Source organism: Cydia splendana, chromosome Z (assembly GCF_910591565.1).
Source record: "Cydia splendana chromosome Z, ilCydSple1.2, whole genome shotgun sequence".
NCBI classification, from domain to species: Eukaryota; Metazoa; Arthropoda; class Insecta; order Lepidoptera; family Tortricidae; genus Cydia; species Cydia splendana.
In genome coordinates, this window is record NC_085987.1 from 30,869,144 (window position 1) to 30,882,577 (window position 13,434).

Consider the following 13,434-nt stretch of genomic DNA (forward strand, 5'->3'; position numbering starts at 1 on the left):
TCGCGACTGATCTATACATTTTGTTCGTAATGTAGGTACAGTCAGCATCAATAGTAGCAAATAGTAATTTTAAGACCGTTTCCGGTTCGTTTACAGTTTTCACAACTTTATAATGTAGCGCTTACCTGTTGACTAAGTGCAGCTCTGTTGTATTGATCTCCAACCGTAACCACGTTTTCATTTAAAGATTGAAGAGAAACTGACATGGAACCTCTACGGGACATACTGTGAGACTTGCTCCCTAACGTCTGTCTTTTAAAAACCTCCGTTGTGTTCTTTAAGAAACTGTCCAGTTTTTTTCTAAAAAATGATGATTTTCTCTCCAGTGGTGATTTTCCTATAGAATGCAGATCCATTTCCGATTGAGACAAACTCTCTCGCCGGGTTAACATAGTGGTGTCCAAAGACAATTTCCGTTCCCGATTTTTCACGATGTTTGTTTTGGTTTGTAGTAAATCTGCTTTAGAGATGGATTCTTCGCTTTTTAAGTTTTCTTGGTTTACCTCGGGCTCTATGACACTTTCCACTTGTGAAGCAGACATTTCAGTTTCCTGCGTCAAAGGATTGTTATAGTCAGTATCTTGTGCTGGTTGCAAGTAGTCCTGATGGGGCCCAGGTTCTTGTTCCGTATTTATGGAAATTTCATTTTGCAAGTGTGTGTTCGGATTTTCACTCTCTTGTATTAAATTATTCACTAAATCGACGTTCTTGGCTTCTTGCAAGTCTTCAGGTTGTGTGTCTTGGAGATCACTGTGATCATCGGAAGCATCTTCATGGACATCAATAAACTCATTTTTGTCCATTACGACACTGCCTCGTGGAGCCTTGATTCGCATACTACTATTCATTTTTACAGATCTCAATATCTCCTTTATTTTTAAATTTTCTTTTATAGTCTTTACGTCCGTGAACATAGGAGATTTTTCCTTTTCTACATGTTTCATGGGTTTATCTTTTTTCGTTTTTTGTCTAAACCTATCCATATTTATAATAACAATGTGTCATACGTTAATCACTCAAACACCACAACTAATATAGTAACATAATACAATCTATTAGCATTTAGATTCGGATTCCACATGTCAAACGAGTAAAATTTCAGACTACTGATGTTATAACACCTGTGCACATCATTAATTTAAAACAACACTCAAGAGTGTGACGACAACACTTATCGACAAGGGCGATCGCACCGACCCCGAAGTACCTCGTCGGCTGTGCTAATGATTTACATTGGATTCACTTGCACATTTAAATTTAACACTAAAACCATTTCTAAGTGTGCACTAACGAGCGTGTCGATGTCACAAGAGGAACGACGGTATGTTACTCAACGAATGTAAACACGTAAAGGAACGAGTACGTCCGCGCCTTATCAGCAGCCAGGCACTTACTACCAATAATATTAATAAGGCAGGTATGCACGTGCCACCTGCACGTTTAAGGCGTAGGTACAGCAAGTACTTCACTCGTTATATTCATAATAATGAGCGAGTATAATATTAGTTTTCACGTCAGCAGCTCGAACAAGGGTACTTTGCTTCTTGAAAACAGTGAACAAAATGCGATTTTGCTCACTGAGTGAGACAAAATGACATTCAAGTGACCTTTACAGTCAAATGTCATTTCAACATGCGGGGTCTAATACAAGTTCGAAATACTTGGGTTCTATTATCTCTGTCCCTTTCACGCTGTTAGCAAAAAGAAACAGACAAAAAAAAGTTCAAACGACATTCAACGGTATATTGACGGTTTATAATAGACCCCCGAAAAACTTCAGAACGCATCGTTCCAAACCACGTACGAGTATAAATTATTAATAATTAATTAATAACAATAATGTTTAAGATTTGATAAAAATACAATATTTTAGGTATTTTATTGTACAATTAAAATAATGAACTCAAAAAATACACAGATTATCACGCAAAATTAATTATTTTACTTTTATGAATTTCTACTATAGTTGACAAATAGTACGTATCCGCAATTCGGACCGTATCTTACAAAGTTTTTTTTTTTACAAAAAAACGTTGTCGATTGAAATGTCAGTTGTTCGTTATTTCCATATTATTTTACTGAAATTTATTATTACGTTTTGTTTTTTTGTTCGATTGCGGTAATTAAACTCAATTGTTTGTATATCTTAAGAAAACATGAGTGTATAGGTATTAAGTGATGAAGAAGGATTACATTTTTTAAGTTTTCTAATAGGTATGTTCTCACTACTCCCGTGAAAAATTTTGTGTACTACACGAGATCAAAGTTATTTACATCTCGTGCGCTTTTGAGTCCCTTACTACGCTCAAGATTCTAAATTAGATTCACTCGCTACGCTCGTGAATCTATTATAGAATCTTTCGCTTGCACGGGACTCAAAATAAGCACTCAAAGAAATATCAAACTTTGATCTCTTGTTGTACAAATAACTATTTATCGGATGTTATGATGCAGCTGAATGGTAGATGTAGTGAGCGTTGAAGTGATTCAGTTCGCGTAGGTACGTAATAATTAGTTTCATATCGCGAGAAGTGTGTCAGCCGCGCATGTTGTGGATGTCGCCTCGCTCGAACCCTATCACACGGCGATATTTCATGTCTTAGATAATCGTTGATAACAAACCGATATCATCAAGAAATAAATGGCCAATAATTTATTTTTTAACGATTCTATGAACAACAAACATTACTATAATCATGGTTTATATTAATTAAAACTACTGAATAAGTCCAGAAGTTATTAAAATATGGTAATTGCACATGTTACTTAACAATTAAGCTATTCGGCTAGCATGACTAAACTGTAAAGTCGTGAGAAAAACCGTGGAAAAAACATCTGGGCGAATCCATACGATTTCAACATGTGCTGCATATACACCGTTTTAAGCTAAAGTAAAAAAACTGAGGATATCCTTTGTAGCGGTAGCAGAAGTGTTAATCCATTATTTTTTGTACCTTATAGTTATACTTAACATGAAAGCAGTATCCATCTAAAATTGAAAATTTTATCAAATTCATAATTTAACTTTATTGCCACTTTATTTAGGTTACCACATATTCTAACATAATTATTGTTTTGTTTGTTAGCGAGTATTGCGCTCGACCAAATGTATTGAACGGCCTGATAAACCGCTTGCCGCGCCGAGTGCCGCTTGCGTGCAGTCCACAGCCTTAGTGGGCATTTTTTGTTGGTTAGGTATGACACATATAACAAAACTAAACTCATCAAAAACAAAATGGTGACATCTGAAGGTTTAACTTTATTTTCAATTTTTTGCGTTTTCAACTAAGTATAGCGCGGCTCAATATGTACTTACTTATATACAGTACAGTGTCATGACTCCAATACAAGCAAGATATTTAAACTAACTTCATTTCCAAACACTACACCGGCAATACCTACTAATGTATTTTTGAAGTGAAAACTTCTTTAGCGGCGCTGAGCACTTTTTGAGGTGGGGAAAAAATGATAAACTCGAGACAGCGTAACGCGTAACGCGTAACGCGCTGACGTCATGTGTGACGGACAATGTTATTCACCAAAGAACTTTAGTCATAACGTATCATAATCAGGTGAATTATTTAAAACTGGACTTTTATATTAAGCAATAAAGCTCAATGTTCTAATCTTGTACGGGCTAAAATACGAGGATCTCACAGTTACATTCTAACTTTATATCACTCCAATATAATTCAATAAAGCTACATCTTGATGAAATTGCTAATAAAAGTGAACTCTAGTACTGGTGAATAAAACTCAAAATATCATATATATATATATATATATATGATATTTAGATGCGAGGTCTGCAAGGTAACTTTTCAATTTCTATTCGAGTTTTAAACAATTAACGCTACAAATTTATGCTCACCGGCGAGCAATTTCGGAACTAAAGTTTTTCAATAGAAAGGAGGATGGGTCAATTATACATAGTGCTGCAGACATTTTGGACTAGTCATTGAGTTTTCACTTCTGTCGGCACTCCGGGAGTGCAACCCGTTGTTTTTTTTTTAGGAGTGTCATTACTCGTGAATCTCGTGATAGTGTCTGGTCTGTAAATTATTTATTTAAATGTAAATACTTATTCCAAATTTTATATTAAAGGAAAAAATGGAAAAATTACGCTTCCGGCAGGACACCGCACCGGATTCCGGGAGGATCGCTCGCAGACATATCTGCATGTTTAAAAATTGTAAATACTTAATCAATAAATATTAGGCACATTCGTAAATCTAAATGTTATAAAACATTTTCCTAATAGTATCATATTCTAAGTCTGAAACAAATAACAATGATGATAGAAAATAGAAACTCGTATACAACGGATCATCCACTACATATAGTTGTTAAGGTAGAACCCGTAGAACTGAAATAATTTCATAAAGTGATAATCAATACGAGTATGAACGAGTATATCAGTAGGTAGTTAAACATTAACGGCATCAATTAATAAAACATTGTTTTGTTGTCTTCTAAACGAAGTAGTAGTTCGCCCCGAACTGAGAACTCGCGGTTTGCCAAAAATTATATAGAGCGATTGACTTTGTTGCACCTACTTACTTGTATAGTTCGACATAAAATTGTAGCAAATAATTTTCAAGAAAAAAAAACCGACTTCTATGGGGGCCGGTGAAAGATTATTGTACATAGATGGTGCACTATGTAGAAAAAGAGGTAAAACCACCCACTTTTCTAGTAGGTAGCATTCCGTTTCTGTAAGGGTCGCAGTTTTAGCCTCATGAACCCACTTCTCTGATAGCAGTTCGGTTCTGTGAGGATTGCAGTTCGAACCTTATCCTAACCCACTTTTTTTCGGTTCTGTGAGGATCGCAGTTCAAACCTAACCTAACCCACTTAACGGCGCGTGCGGTGCGGTGTACGGGGTTTCATACCTACATTTTATGGTAGATAATCATAGTGGTTTATTTAGCTTATAGGTATCAGTGGTTTTCCGGGTCAAAGTCCGAGTCCGGGTCCGGGTCTAGTTCCGGGTCCAGGACCAGGTCCAGGTCGAGGTCCAGGTCTAGGTCTTGGTCCAGGTCCAAGTCCGGGTCCAAGTCCAGGTCCAGGTCCGGGTTCAGGTCCAGATAAGAGCCCGGATCCGGGTCAGGTCTGGCTCCAGGGCCAGCTCCGTCAAAATCGAAATTCGAAATCGCCAAACGTGTAGTCATTGAAGAGTTCTGTTCTGATCCTCATCAGCAGTTCCACATCATCAAATGCGACAGTTTTTAATGTAAATTCTTGATTTTCTGATGAAAATACACAAATCTCTATACGCATGCCTTTAAGATTTGAAGAGTTCCCTAGATTCCTCATTGATACCATCATCAGACCTCGAGCTTGACAAAAATGTGGCTTAAAAACTTAACTTGCTTAACAAACATAACGAAGAAGACAAATCACCAAACGTGAACTATGCGTCGTTGAAGAGTTCCATTCTGATCATCATCGGCAGTTCCACTTCATCAAATGCGACAGTTTTTAATGAAAATGCTTGATTTTCTGATTAAAATACAAAAATCTCTATAAGCATGCCTTTAAGATTTGAGGAGTTCCCTCGATTCCTCGTGGATCCCATCATCAGAACTCGAGCTTAACAAAAATGTGGCGTAAAAACTTAACTTGCTTAACAAACATAACGAAGAGGACAAATCCCCAAACGTGAACTATGCTTCGTTGAAGAGTTCCGTTCTGATCATCATCAGCAGTTCCACTTCATCAAATGTCACTTTTTTTAATGTATATGCTTGATTTGTTGATAAAAAAGATAAAACATATAAATCACTATAATGTATGCCTTTAAGATTTGAGGAGTTCCCTCGATTCCTCATGGATCCCATCATCTGAACTGGGTTTTGACAAAAACGGGACCAATCTTACATACAATCAAAAAACTAATTTTCAAAATCGGTGATATGGATCGAGTAACAAACATAAAAAAAATCACAATCGAATCTCCGCCTTTTGAGATTTGGAAGTCGGTTTTAATAAACGAGGGCGCCACTTTCTACGTAGCTGTCACATTTTTGACGTAAAATGCTTACACATGGCAACAATTTATAGTCTGTCAAACCATTACCGTCAGTATTATTTCTATAAGGCTAAAAAATGTAGGCGCGAAGGGTTATCGTCCCATAGAAATTTAAATATCGCGCCTTTTTCTACTGACAACCTTGTTTGACCGACTATAGTAAGGAAATTTTAGAGTCCCATTTTATTTTATTTCTACTTTTTTATGTCCCACTATAGGCGGCAATCTCGGAGTAATTAACAATGGAGCCGCCATTAACAGGCGTTCCCCTCTGTCGAAAAAAGGCGGCCAATGGTCAACGACATGTCAACATAGACCTATATAATAGGGACAAGACATATTGTTCTATACGTACAATTGCTTATACAAATAGCACCCATTTTGACGGCACAAACATAAATATCTATCTATCTCGTTTTTACTCAGCACTGTCACCCACAGCAAAAAAGGATGACAGTATTTCGGTACGTACATAAAGTGGTTCATGAAAATACGTAAATACCTAATGCGGCCGAAAATCCGCCATGTTTAGCGGCCTAAATGTCATTGTCAGTCAGTTCAGCCGGTACTTGTCCTGTCAAAAAGTCGTGGTGAAAATGAAAATTATTAATTATCTTTCAGTATTTTGCTTCTGTTTGAAAATAATTGAAGCCAAATGTGAACAATTACGTCGCGAATATGCCAGTGTGTAGTGTATTAGGGTGCTGCATAAGACAAACACCAAATCAGCCATCTTTAACCTTACACAGGTACGCTATAATTTACATTAAAAATATTGGTTATTGTTAATGTTCCTGGGAATTTTAAGGATGTTTCACATTATAAATAGCAAGGTTCTTATGTGCAGTTATAGATCATGAAGTGATTTGACTTATTTAACTATATTTTTACGCTTAAATAATGTAAACATTTCAGGTAGGGTTGTACTTTATTTATCGACTTTGATATCGATTTATTATGATGTTTTATTTATATTTTCTTATTTTATGCTACCCCGCTTAAAACCAACTAAATTATCTTAATTAAATAATTAAAACATGTTTTACAGGTTACCAAGAAATGAACATAAAAAGAAAAAGTGGTTGGAGACGTAGACCTTGACCGACTCTGGGGAGCACTCGGGTCCGTGGGGTCGTTACTCCACAAACTGCCCTGCGGGCTTTTTAATATTACATATTATTATAGTTTTTTTTATGTAATTCGACATTAAGAGACCATATAGGTACATCAATAAGTAATTGTAATATGTTAGTTTGAACTGGTAGTTGCAGTTAGCTGTATTTTATAAAATTGTTGATGTATTGTTATTATTATTGCTTGTATGTAAATTCAATGTTGACGTGTACAAGTGCCCTTTTGACCTATTTGCTAAATAAATGTTTAAGAAGTTGAAGTTGAAGAGCGGAAGTCATTCCTTATTTTTGTAATTAAATAAATGTTCTGAAGGTGTTTTGTTTTTTTCACCCGTCGCTTGATAAGTTTGAATTTGTATCGCTCTCACTTATAGGTACGGCGCACCAAGGTCGAGGTGCGGTGCGGTAGTGTGTTACGGACTTTAGGGTTAACAACACAACAAAATTGATTGTAATAGAGAGGTAAAGTCTAAGAAAAACACGTACTTACACTTATTCTGACATCCAAAACAGATGGCGCTGTACTGCGCCATGTGTTTTGCGGTCACTGAGTTGTCAAACGTCAAATTTGGAAAATCAGAGTTACCGCAAAAATCGCAATATATATGGAGTTGAACAGCGTCATCTCGGTTTACCTGTTAAATTCGAAGCACGAAATTGTCTTACATTTTACACATCTTACTCAATCAAAGTATCTTTTCACATAACAATATACTCATAAAGAATATTTACTTACTATTAAAATATAAATTCCACAAATAATTCATACATATTCATTATTCATTCATATTTCAAATAAAATGAGCCGAGAACGTTCAAAAGTTATCGATGTATCGATAAAACCTAGTAACAGTAAAAATCTTTTGGGCAGCACTAAAACCGCCATGTTTAGCGGCCGGATGACGTCACACTGGCACGCATTTTTCGTTGACGTTTCACTTCCATAGGTTTCATATTTCAGTGCATGTCAACCATATGTATGGACTGACGTTTATCTGACATGACGTACCTATACATTTGATGTGCCCCTCCCCCGCAAAAAACGGCAGACTATTTTGTACCGAAAATTTTAGACATGGCGGCTCCATTGTTAATTACTCCGAGGCGGCAATGGATCAAAAATTTCGTGGATATATTACAAGGTCTGTGGAGCCCTTAAGAGCGCTCTTACAAGAAAAGTCGAAATAATGCAAAATTGATGATACTAGTCGACGAAATTCAGGACTTTGCGCTCATTATTAGAAACAATGAGTACTTGTTCCAGTAAAAGCGTCTTCTTATCTTTATAAATATCGTTGTAAATATTAGAAAAAGGACTTATTAAATTAGTAATGATTTTTTTTCTGATGGTCGTTTCCGAAAAACCCCGTGAAGCACTGAATGGCGAGCTCTTATTTGGAAATGTTGAGAATTTTACTCTGCTAAACCTGGCTATTTTGTATTACTAATACCCTGTACTTTAGGCATATCAAACTATATTTTTCCTACATACCTTTGAGAAAGAGAAAATCAAAGTAAAACGAACTCGATTTTCTCTCCGAAACAAGTGTCAATTCCTACGAAAATCTACTTAATATCGAAGTCATTTTCATACTCAAGCAATTTGCAACGTTTGCTTATACTGTTGGTATACATTAGTGTTTATGAAATTCTACTATAATTTTTTGGCAATTTTTTGAAAACTACTCTATATTACCGATGACGCGCGCTGCGCCAGCTCAGTGCCGCGGCAGAGCTTGTAGAGGCAGGACGTGTGTCGGTCGGCTCCGCACATTTTCAACGGCGACGACGAGGTTTTTTATCATTGTGTGCGGCGGGCGCCGTGTAAAACGCTATACTGTGTGCGTGTAAACCGCAACGAGAGACTTTGATCCTAGCACTGTTTTTATAGTATTATAATTTATAATGGTACAGTTTAATAAACTACCGGACAGGATTAAAAATATTTGAAACGACCTGACATTCTATATGTATTTATTTGACTCAAGATAGTACTCAGGGTCTGATGATGGAGCCGGAAGGTGGTCACCGGTACCAATCAACCATGCAACTAAACCACTTCGTGTTTAGGCTCGTTTTATTCATCTCAACAAGATCTTTGACACAAGATAGTACTCAGGGTCTGATGATGGAGCCGGAAGGTGGTCACCGGTACCAATCAACCATGCAACTAAACCACTTCGTGTTTGGGCTCGTTTGATTCGGCTCAACAAGATCTTTGACTTAAGATAGTACTCAGGGTCTGATGATGGAGCCGGAAGGTGGTCACCAGTACCAATCAACAATGCAACTAAACCACTTCGTGTTTAGGCTCGTTTTATTCGTCTCAACAAGATCTTTGACTTAAGATAGTACTCAGGGTCTGATGATGGAGCCGGAAGGTGGTCACCGGTACCAATCAACCATGCAACTAAACCAATTCGTGTTTGGGCTCGTTTGATTCGTCTCAACAAGATCTTTGGCACAAGATAATACTCAGGGTCTGATGATGGAGTCGGAAGGTGGTCACCGGTACCAATCAACCATGCAACTAAACCACTTCGTGTTTAGGCTCGTTTGATTCGTCTCAACAAGATCTTTGACACAAGATAGTACTCAGGGTCTGATGATGGAGCCGGCAGGTGGTCACCGGTACCAATCAACCATGCCACTAAACCACTTCGTGTTTAGGCTCGTTTTATTCGTTTCTATAAGATCTTTGACACAAGATAGTACTCAGGGTCTGATGTTGGAGCCGGAAGGTGGTCACCGGTACCAATCAACCATGCAACTAAACCACTTCGTGTTTAGGCTCGTTTGATTCGTCTCAACAAGACCTTAGACACAAGATAGTACTCAGGATCTGATGATGGAGCTGGAAGGTGGCCACGGGTACCAGTCTACCATGTAACTGAACCACTTCGTGTTTGGGCTCGTTTGATTTGTCGCAACAAGATCTTTGACACAAGGTAGTACTGAGGGTCTAATGATGGATCCGGAAGGTGGTGACCGGTACCAATCAACCATGCAACTAAACCACTTCGTGTTTGGCTTCGTTCGATTCGTCGCAACAAAATCTTTGACACAATTTAGTACTCAGGGTCTGATGATGGAATTGGACTGTGGCCACGGGTACCAGTCTACCATGTAACTGAACCACTTCGTGTTTGGGCTCGTTTGATTTGTCGCAACAAGATCTTTGACACAAGGTAGTACTGAGGGTCTGATGATGGATCCGGAAGATGGTCACCGGTACCAATCAACCATGCAACTAAACCACTTCGTGTTTGGCTTCGTTCGATTCGTCGCAACAAGATCTTTGACACAAGTTAGTACTCAGGGTCTGATGATGGAGCTGGACTGTGGCCACGGGTACCAGTCTACCATGTAACTGAACCACTTCGTGTTTGGGCTCGTTTGATTCCTCGCAATAAGATGTTTGAGACAAGATACTACTCAGGGTCTGATGATGGAGCTGATGATGATTGACAGGTACCCGTCGCCACCTTCGCGCTCCATCATCAGACCCTGAGTACTACCTTGTGTCAAAGATCTTGTTGAGATGAATAAAACGTGCCTAAACACGAAATGGTTTAGTTGCATGGTTGATTGGTACCGGTGACCACCTTCCGGCTCCAACATCAGACCCTGAGTACTATCTTGTGTCAAAGATCTTGTTGAAACGAATAAAACGAGCCTAAACACGAAGTGGTTTAGTTGCATGGTTGATTGGTACCGGTGACCACCTTCCAGCTCCATCATCAGACTCTGAGTATCACCTAGTGTCAAAGATCTTGTTGAGACGAATCAAACGATCCTAAACACGATGTGGTTTAGTTGCATGGTTGATTGGTAATGGTACCTTCCAGCTCCATCATCAGACCCTGAGTACTGTCTTGTCTCAAAGATCTTGTTGAGACGAATCAAACGAGCCCAAACACGAAGTTGTTTAGTTACATGATAGACTGGTACCCGTGGCCACCTTCCAGCTCCATCATCAGACCCTGTGTATCTTCAGTGTCAAAGATCTTGTTGAGACGAATCAAACGAGCCTAATCATGTTACTACATGGTTGATTGGTATCCGTGACCACCTTAATCATCATCAGAACCTCAGTACCAGTTCGTTTTTAAACCCTCGTTGATACAAACTTTACAACCTATAGGTACCAAATGCAATGACGAAACATGTAAATAAGCGAGTAGGTACCTATAATTTCTTTCGAGTAATATACCTTCATAAGTACGAGTATGGGGCTATTCATAAATTACGTCGTTTCAAATGGGAGGAGTGGGGGGGGGGGGGTCTGGACATCGGATGATGGTAACATGACGTAGGAGAAAACAGATTCATCCGAAGCTTGATTTTTGGATGATTTGAGGGGTGGGGGGGGTCAAAAATCGTCAAAAATAGATGACGTAATTTATGAACAGCCCCTATGTACATTTGCACTGCATTTAGTATTTTCGTACTTACCAAATAACAGTTTTAGAACTTTAAAAGTTAAGTACAGTTAGTGTTGTTATGGTTGATTTCAATATGCTTCGCGAAGGATCAAGAATGTTTAATCCATCATTGTAGTGCGAGTGTGGTAGAAGGGATCGGCGTACTGAGCTCGCACGACCTGCCGCAGCGCGTAAAATACCTAAACTCGCTCAACGCCGAAATGTAATAGCGCTCTTAACTGATACTGTATCTGTGGTAAGCCGAAATATTTCCTGTCAAATGTCAAATACCTATATTATGTTTATTATTTCAAAATGGTAAATTTAAAAACGATATTATAAAAGTGCAAACCGAGCACTTTCATTTGATACCAAACTCGACCATACTTTCTTGCAAAAAGATGACCAGAATAGCAAGACCCCTCACAAATAGCTTTTTAGCCCTCTAAGTTCTTCTACCTCAAATACCCCTTGATCGAGCCTGCTCATAATTTAATGACTAAAATATAATGCCCTCAACTACACGTTTACCCAATTTCATTTAAATTAGAACAAATTTACTTAAGTTCTTGAGTATCAAACTATCCTCTGATAGTTCAACTTAAAAACATCGAAATGCCGGGACGTGCCCCTAGCCAGCCACGTGTCCCAAGTCGAATGTAAGAACTTCGTTCGCTTCGCTCGCTCGTTCGATTAAGAACATTAGAACAAATTTACTTAAGTTCTTGAGTATCAAACTATCCTCTGATAGTTCAGCTTAAAAACATCGAAATGCCGGGACGTGCCCCTAGCCAGCCACGTGTTCCAATTCGAATGTAAGAACTTCGTTCGCTTCGCTCGCTCGTTCGTTCGATTAAGAACATAATACTCTCAACTCGCGCAATATAACCCCTTATCCTTATCATCACACCTTATAAAAACGTGTGTGATATGCGGCCGGGCTTACTCGAACTGCTAAGAGTTGCTCGGTCACTTTTATGATAAGCAGGCAATGAATATTTCAACAGCAGTATTACTGTACTGCGCTACCACCTGGTCCATTTCTGAATAGATTTCCATGTAAACACGTATTCCATATATTCACAGGCCAAAAGTTAGTGATTTGAATACCTACTCTTGTAAATGAATGCAATTTGATCCCAATTACAGCGTCAAGTATGTGTAACTTGTGTGTATCAATCAACAATGTTTCGGCTTCGTCATCTGTTCCACAGGCAAATTAGGCGATGTTGATGATAAGCTTGATTCTGTTTATTACCTACATGATTTTGGTGCGATTGGCGCTTTTATACTATACCACCTTCTACCCGCGACTTCGTCTCCGTAGTCAGTGGAATGATAATGATGATTGATAAAAACTACCCTACTTATGCCCTTTCCCAGCGGCGGTTTAAGCATACCTAAACCTACATATTATATTCGTACTGTATAATAATTATACTTAATTACTAAGAAGCTTCCATTATCCATGGCAATTCTTTAATTTTCTAAATCGCATAGATAGACCAACAAAATAATCGATTAACTAAAAGTTATGAATTATGATTGAACACGAAGGACGTATCGATCGCAATAATTCAAGCAAATAGGTGCAGTGAATGGATCTGCGGTCGCGAGTAATCAGTGTAGAGTAGGTAGGAGTAGTATTATGTACACGAATATACCTCGCTCTTTACTTTATCGCTCCCCCGCAACCAGACCAAGATAAGTCCGCAACGATTTTGATAGCACACGCAGTGCAAGTGTTATTTTAAACGACAAACTTTAATGAAATTATGACGTATAAATAACACTTGCACTATCTATGTTGCTATCAAATTCGTTGCAAACTTTTCTTGGTCTAACT

At 38.2% G+C, this 13,434-nt stretch overlaps 1 protein-coding gene across 1 annotated transcript in view; it reads right to left on the minus strand.

The window, feature by feature from the left end:
- LOC134804911 (uncharacterized) overlaps positions 1-1,391 on the minus strand; it is a 154,754-nt gene extending 153,363 nt beyond the window's left edge. Inside the window, exon 1 of the mRNA XM_063778231.1 lies at positions 126-1,391. Coding sequence (XP_063634301.1) covers positions 126-983 — 858 coding nt within the window. The 5' untranslated portion in view covers positions 984-1,391. The remainder of the gene's footprint in view (positions 1-125) is intronic.
- Between the last annotated feature and the right edge of the window lie 12,043 nt (positions 1,392-13,434).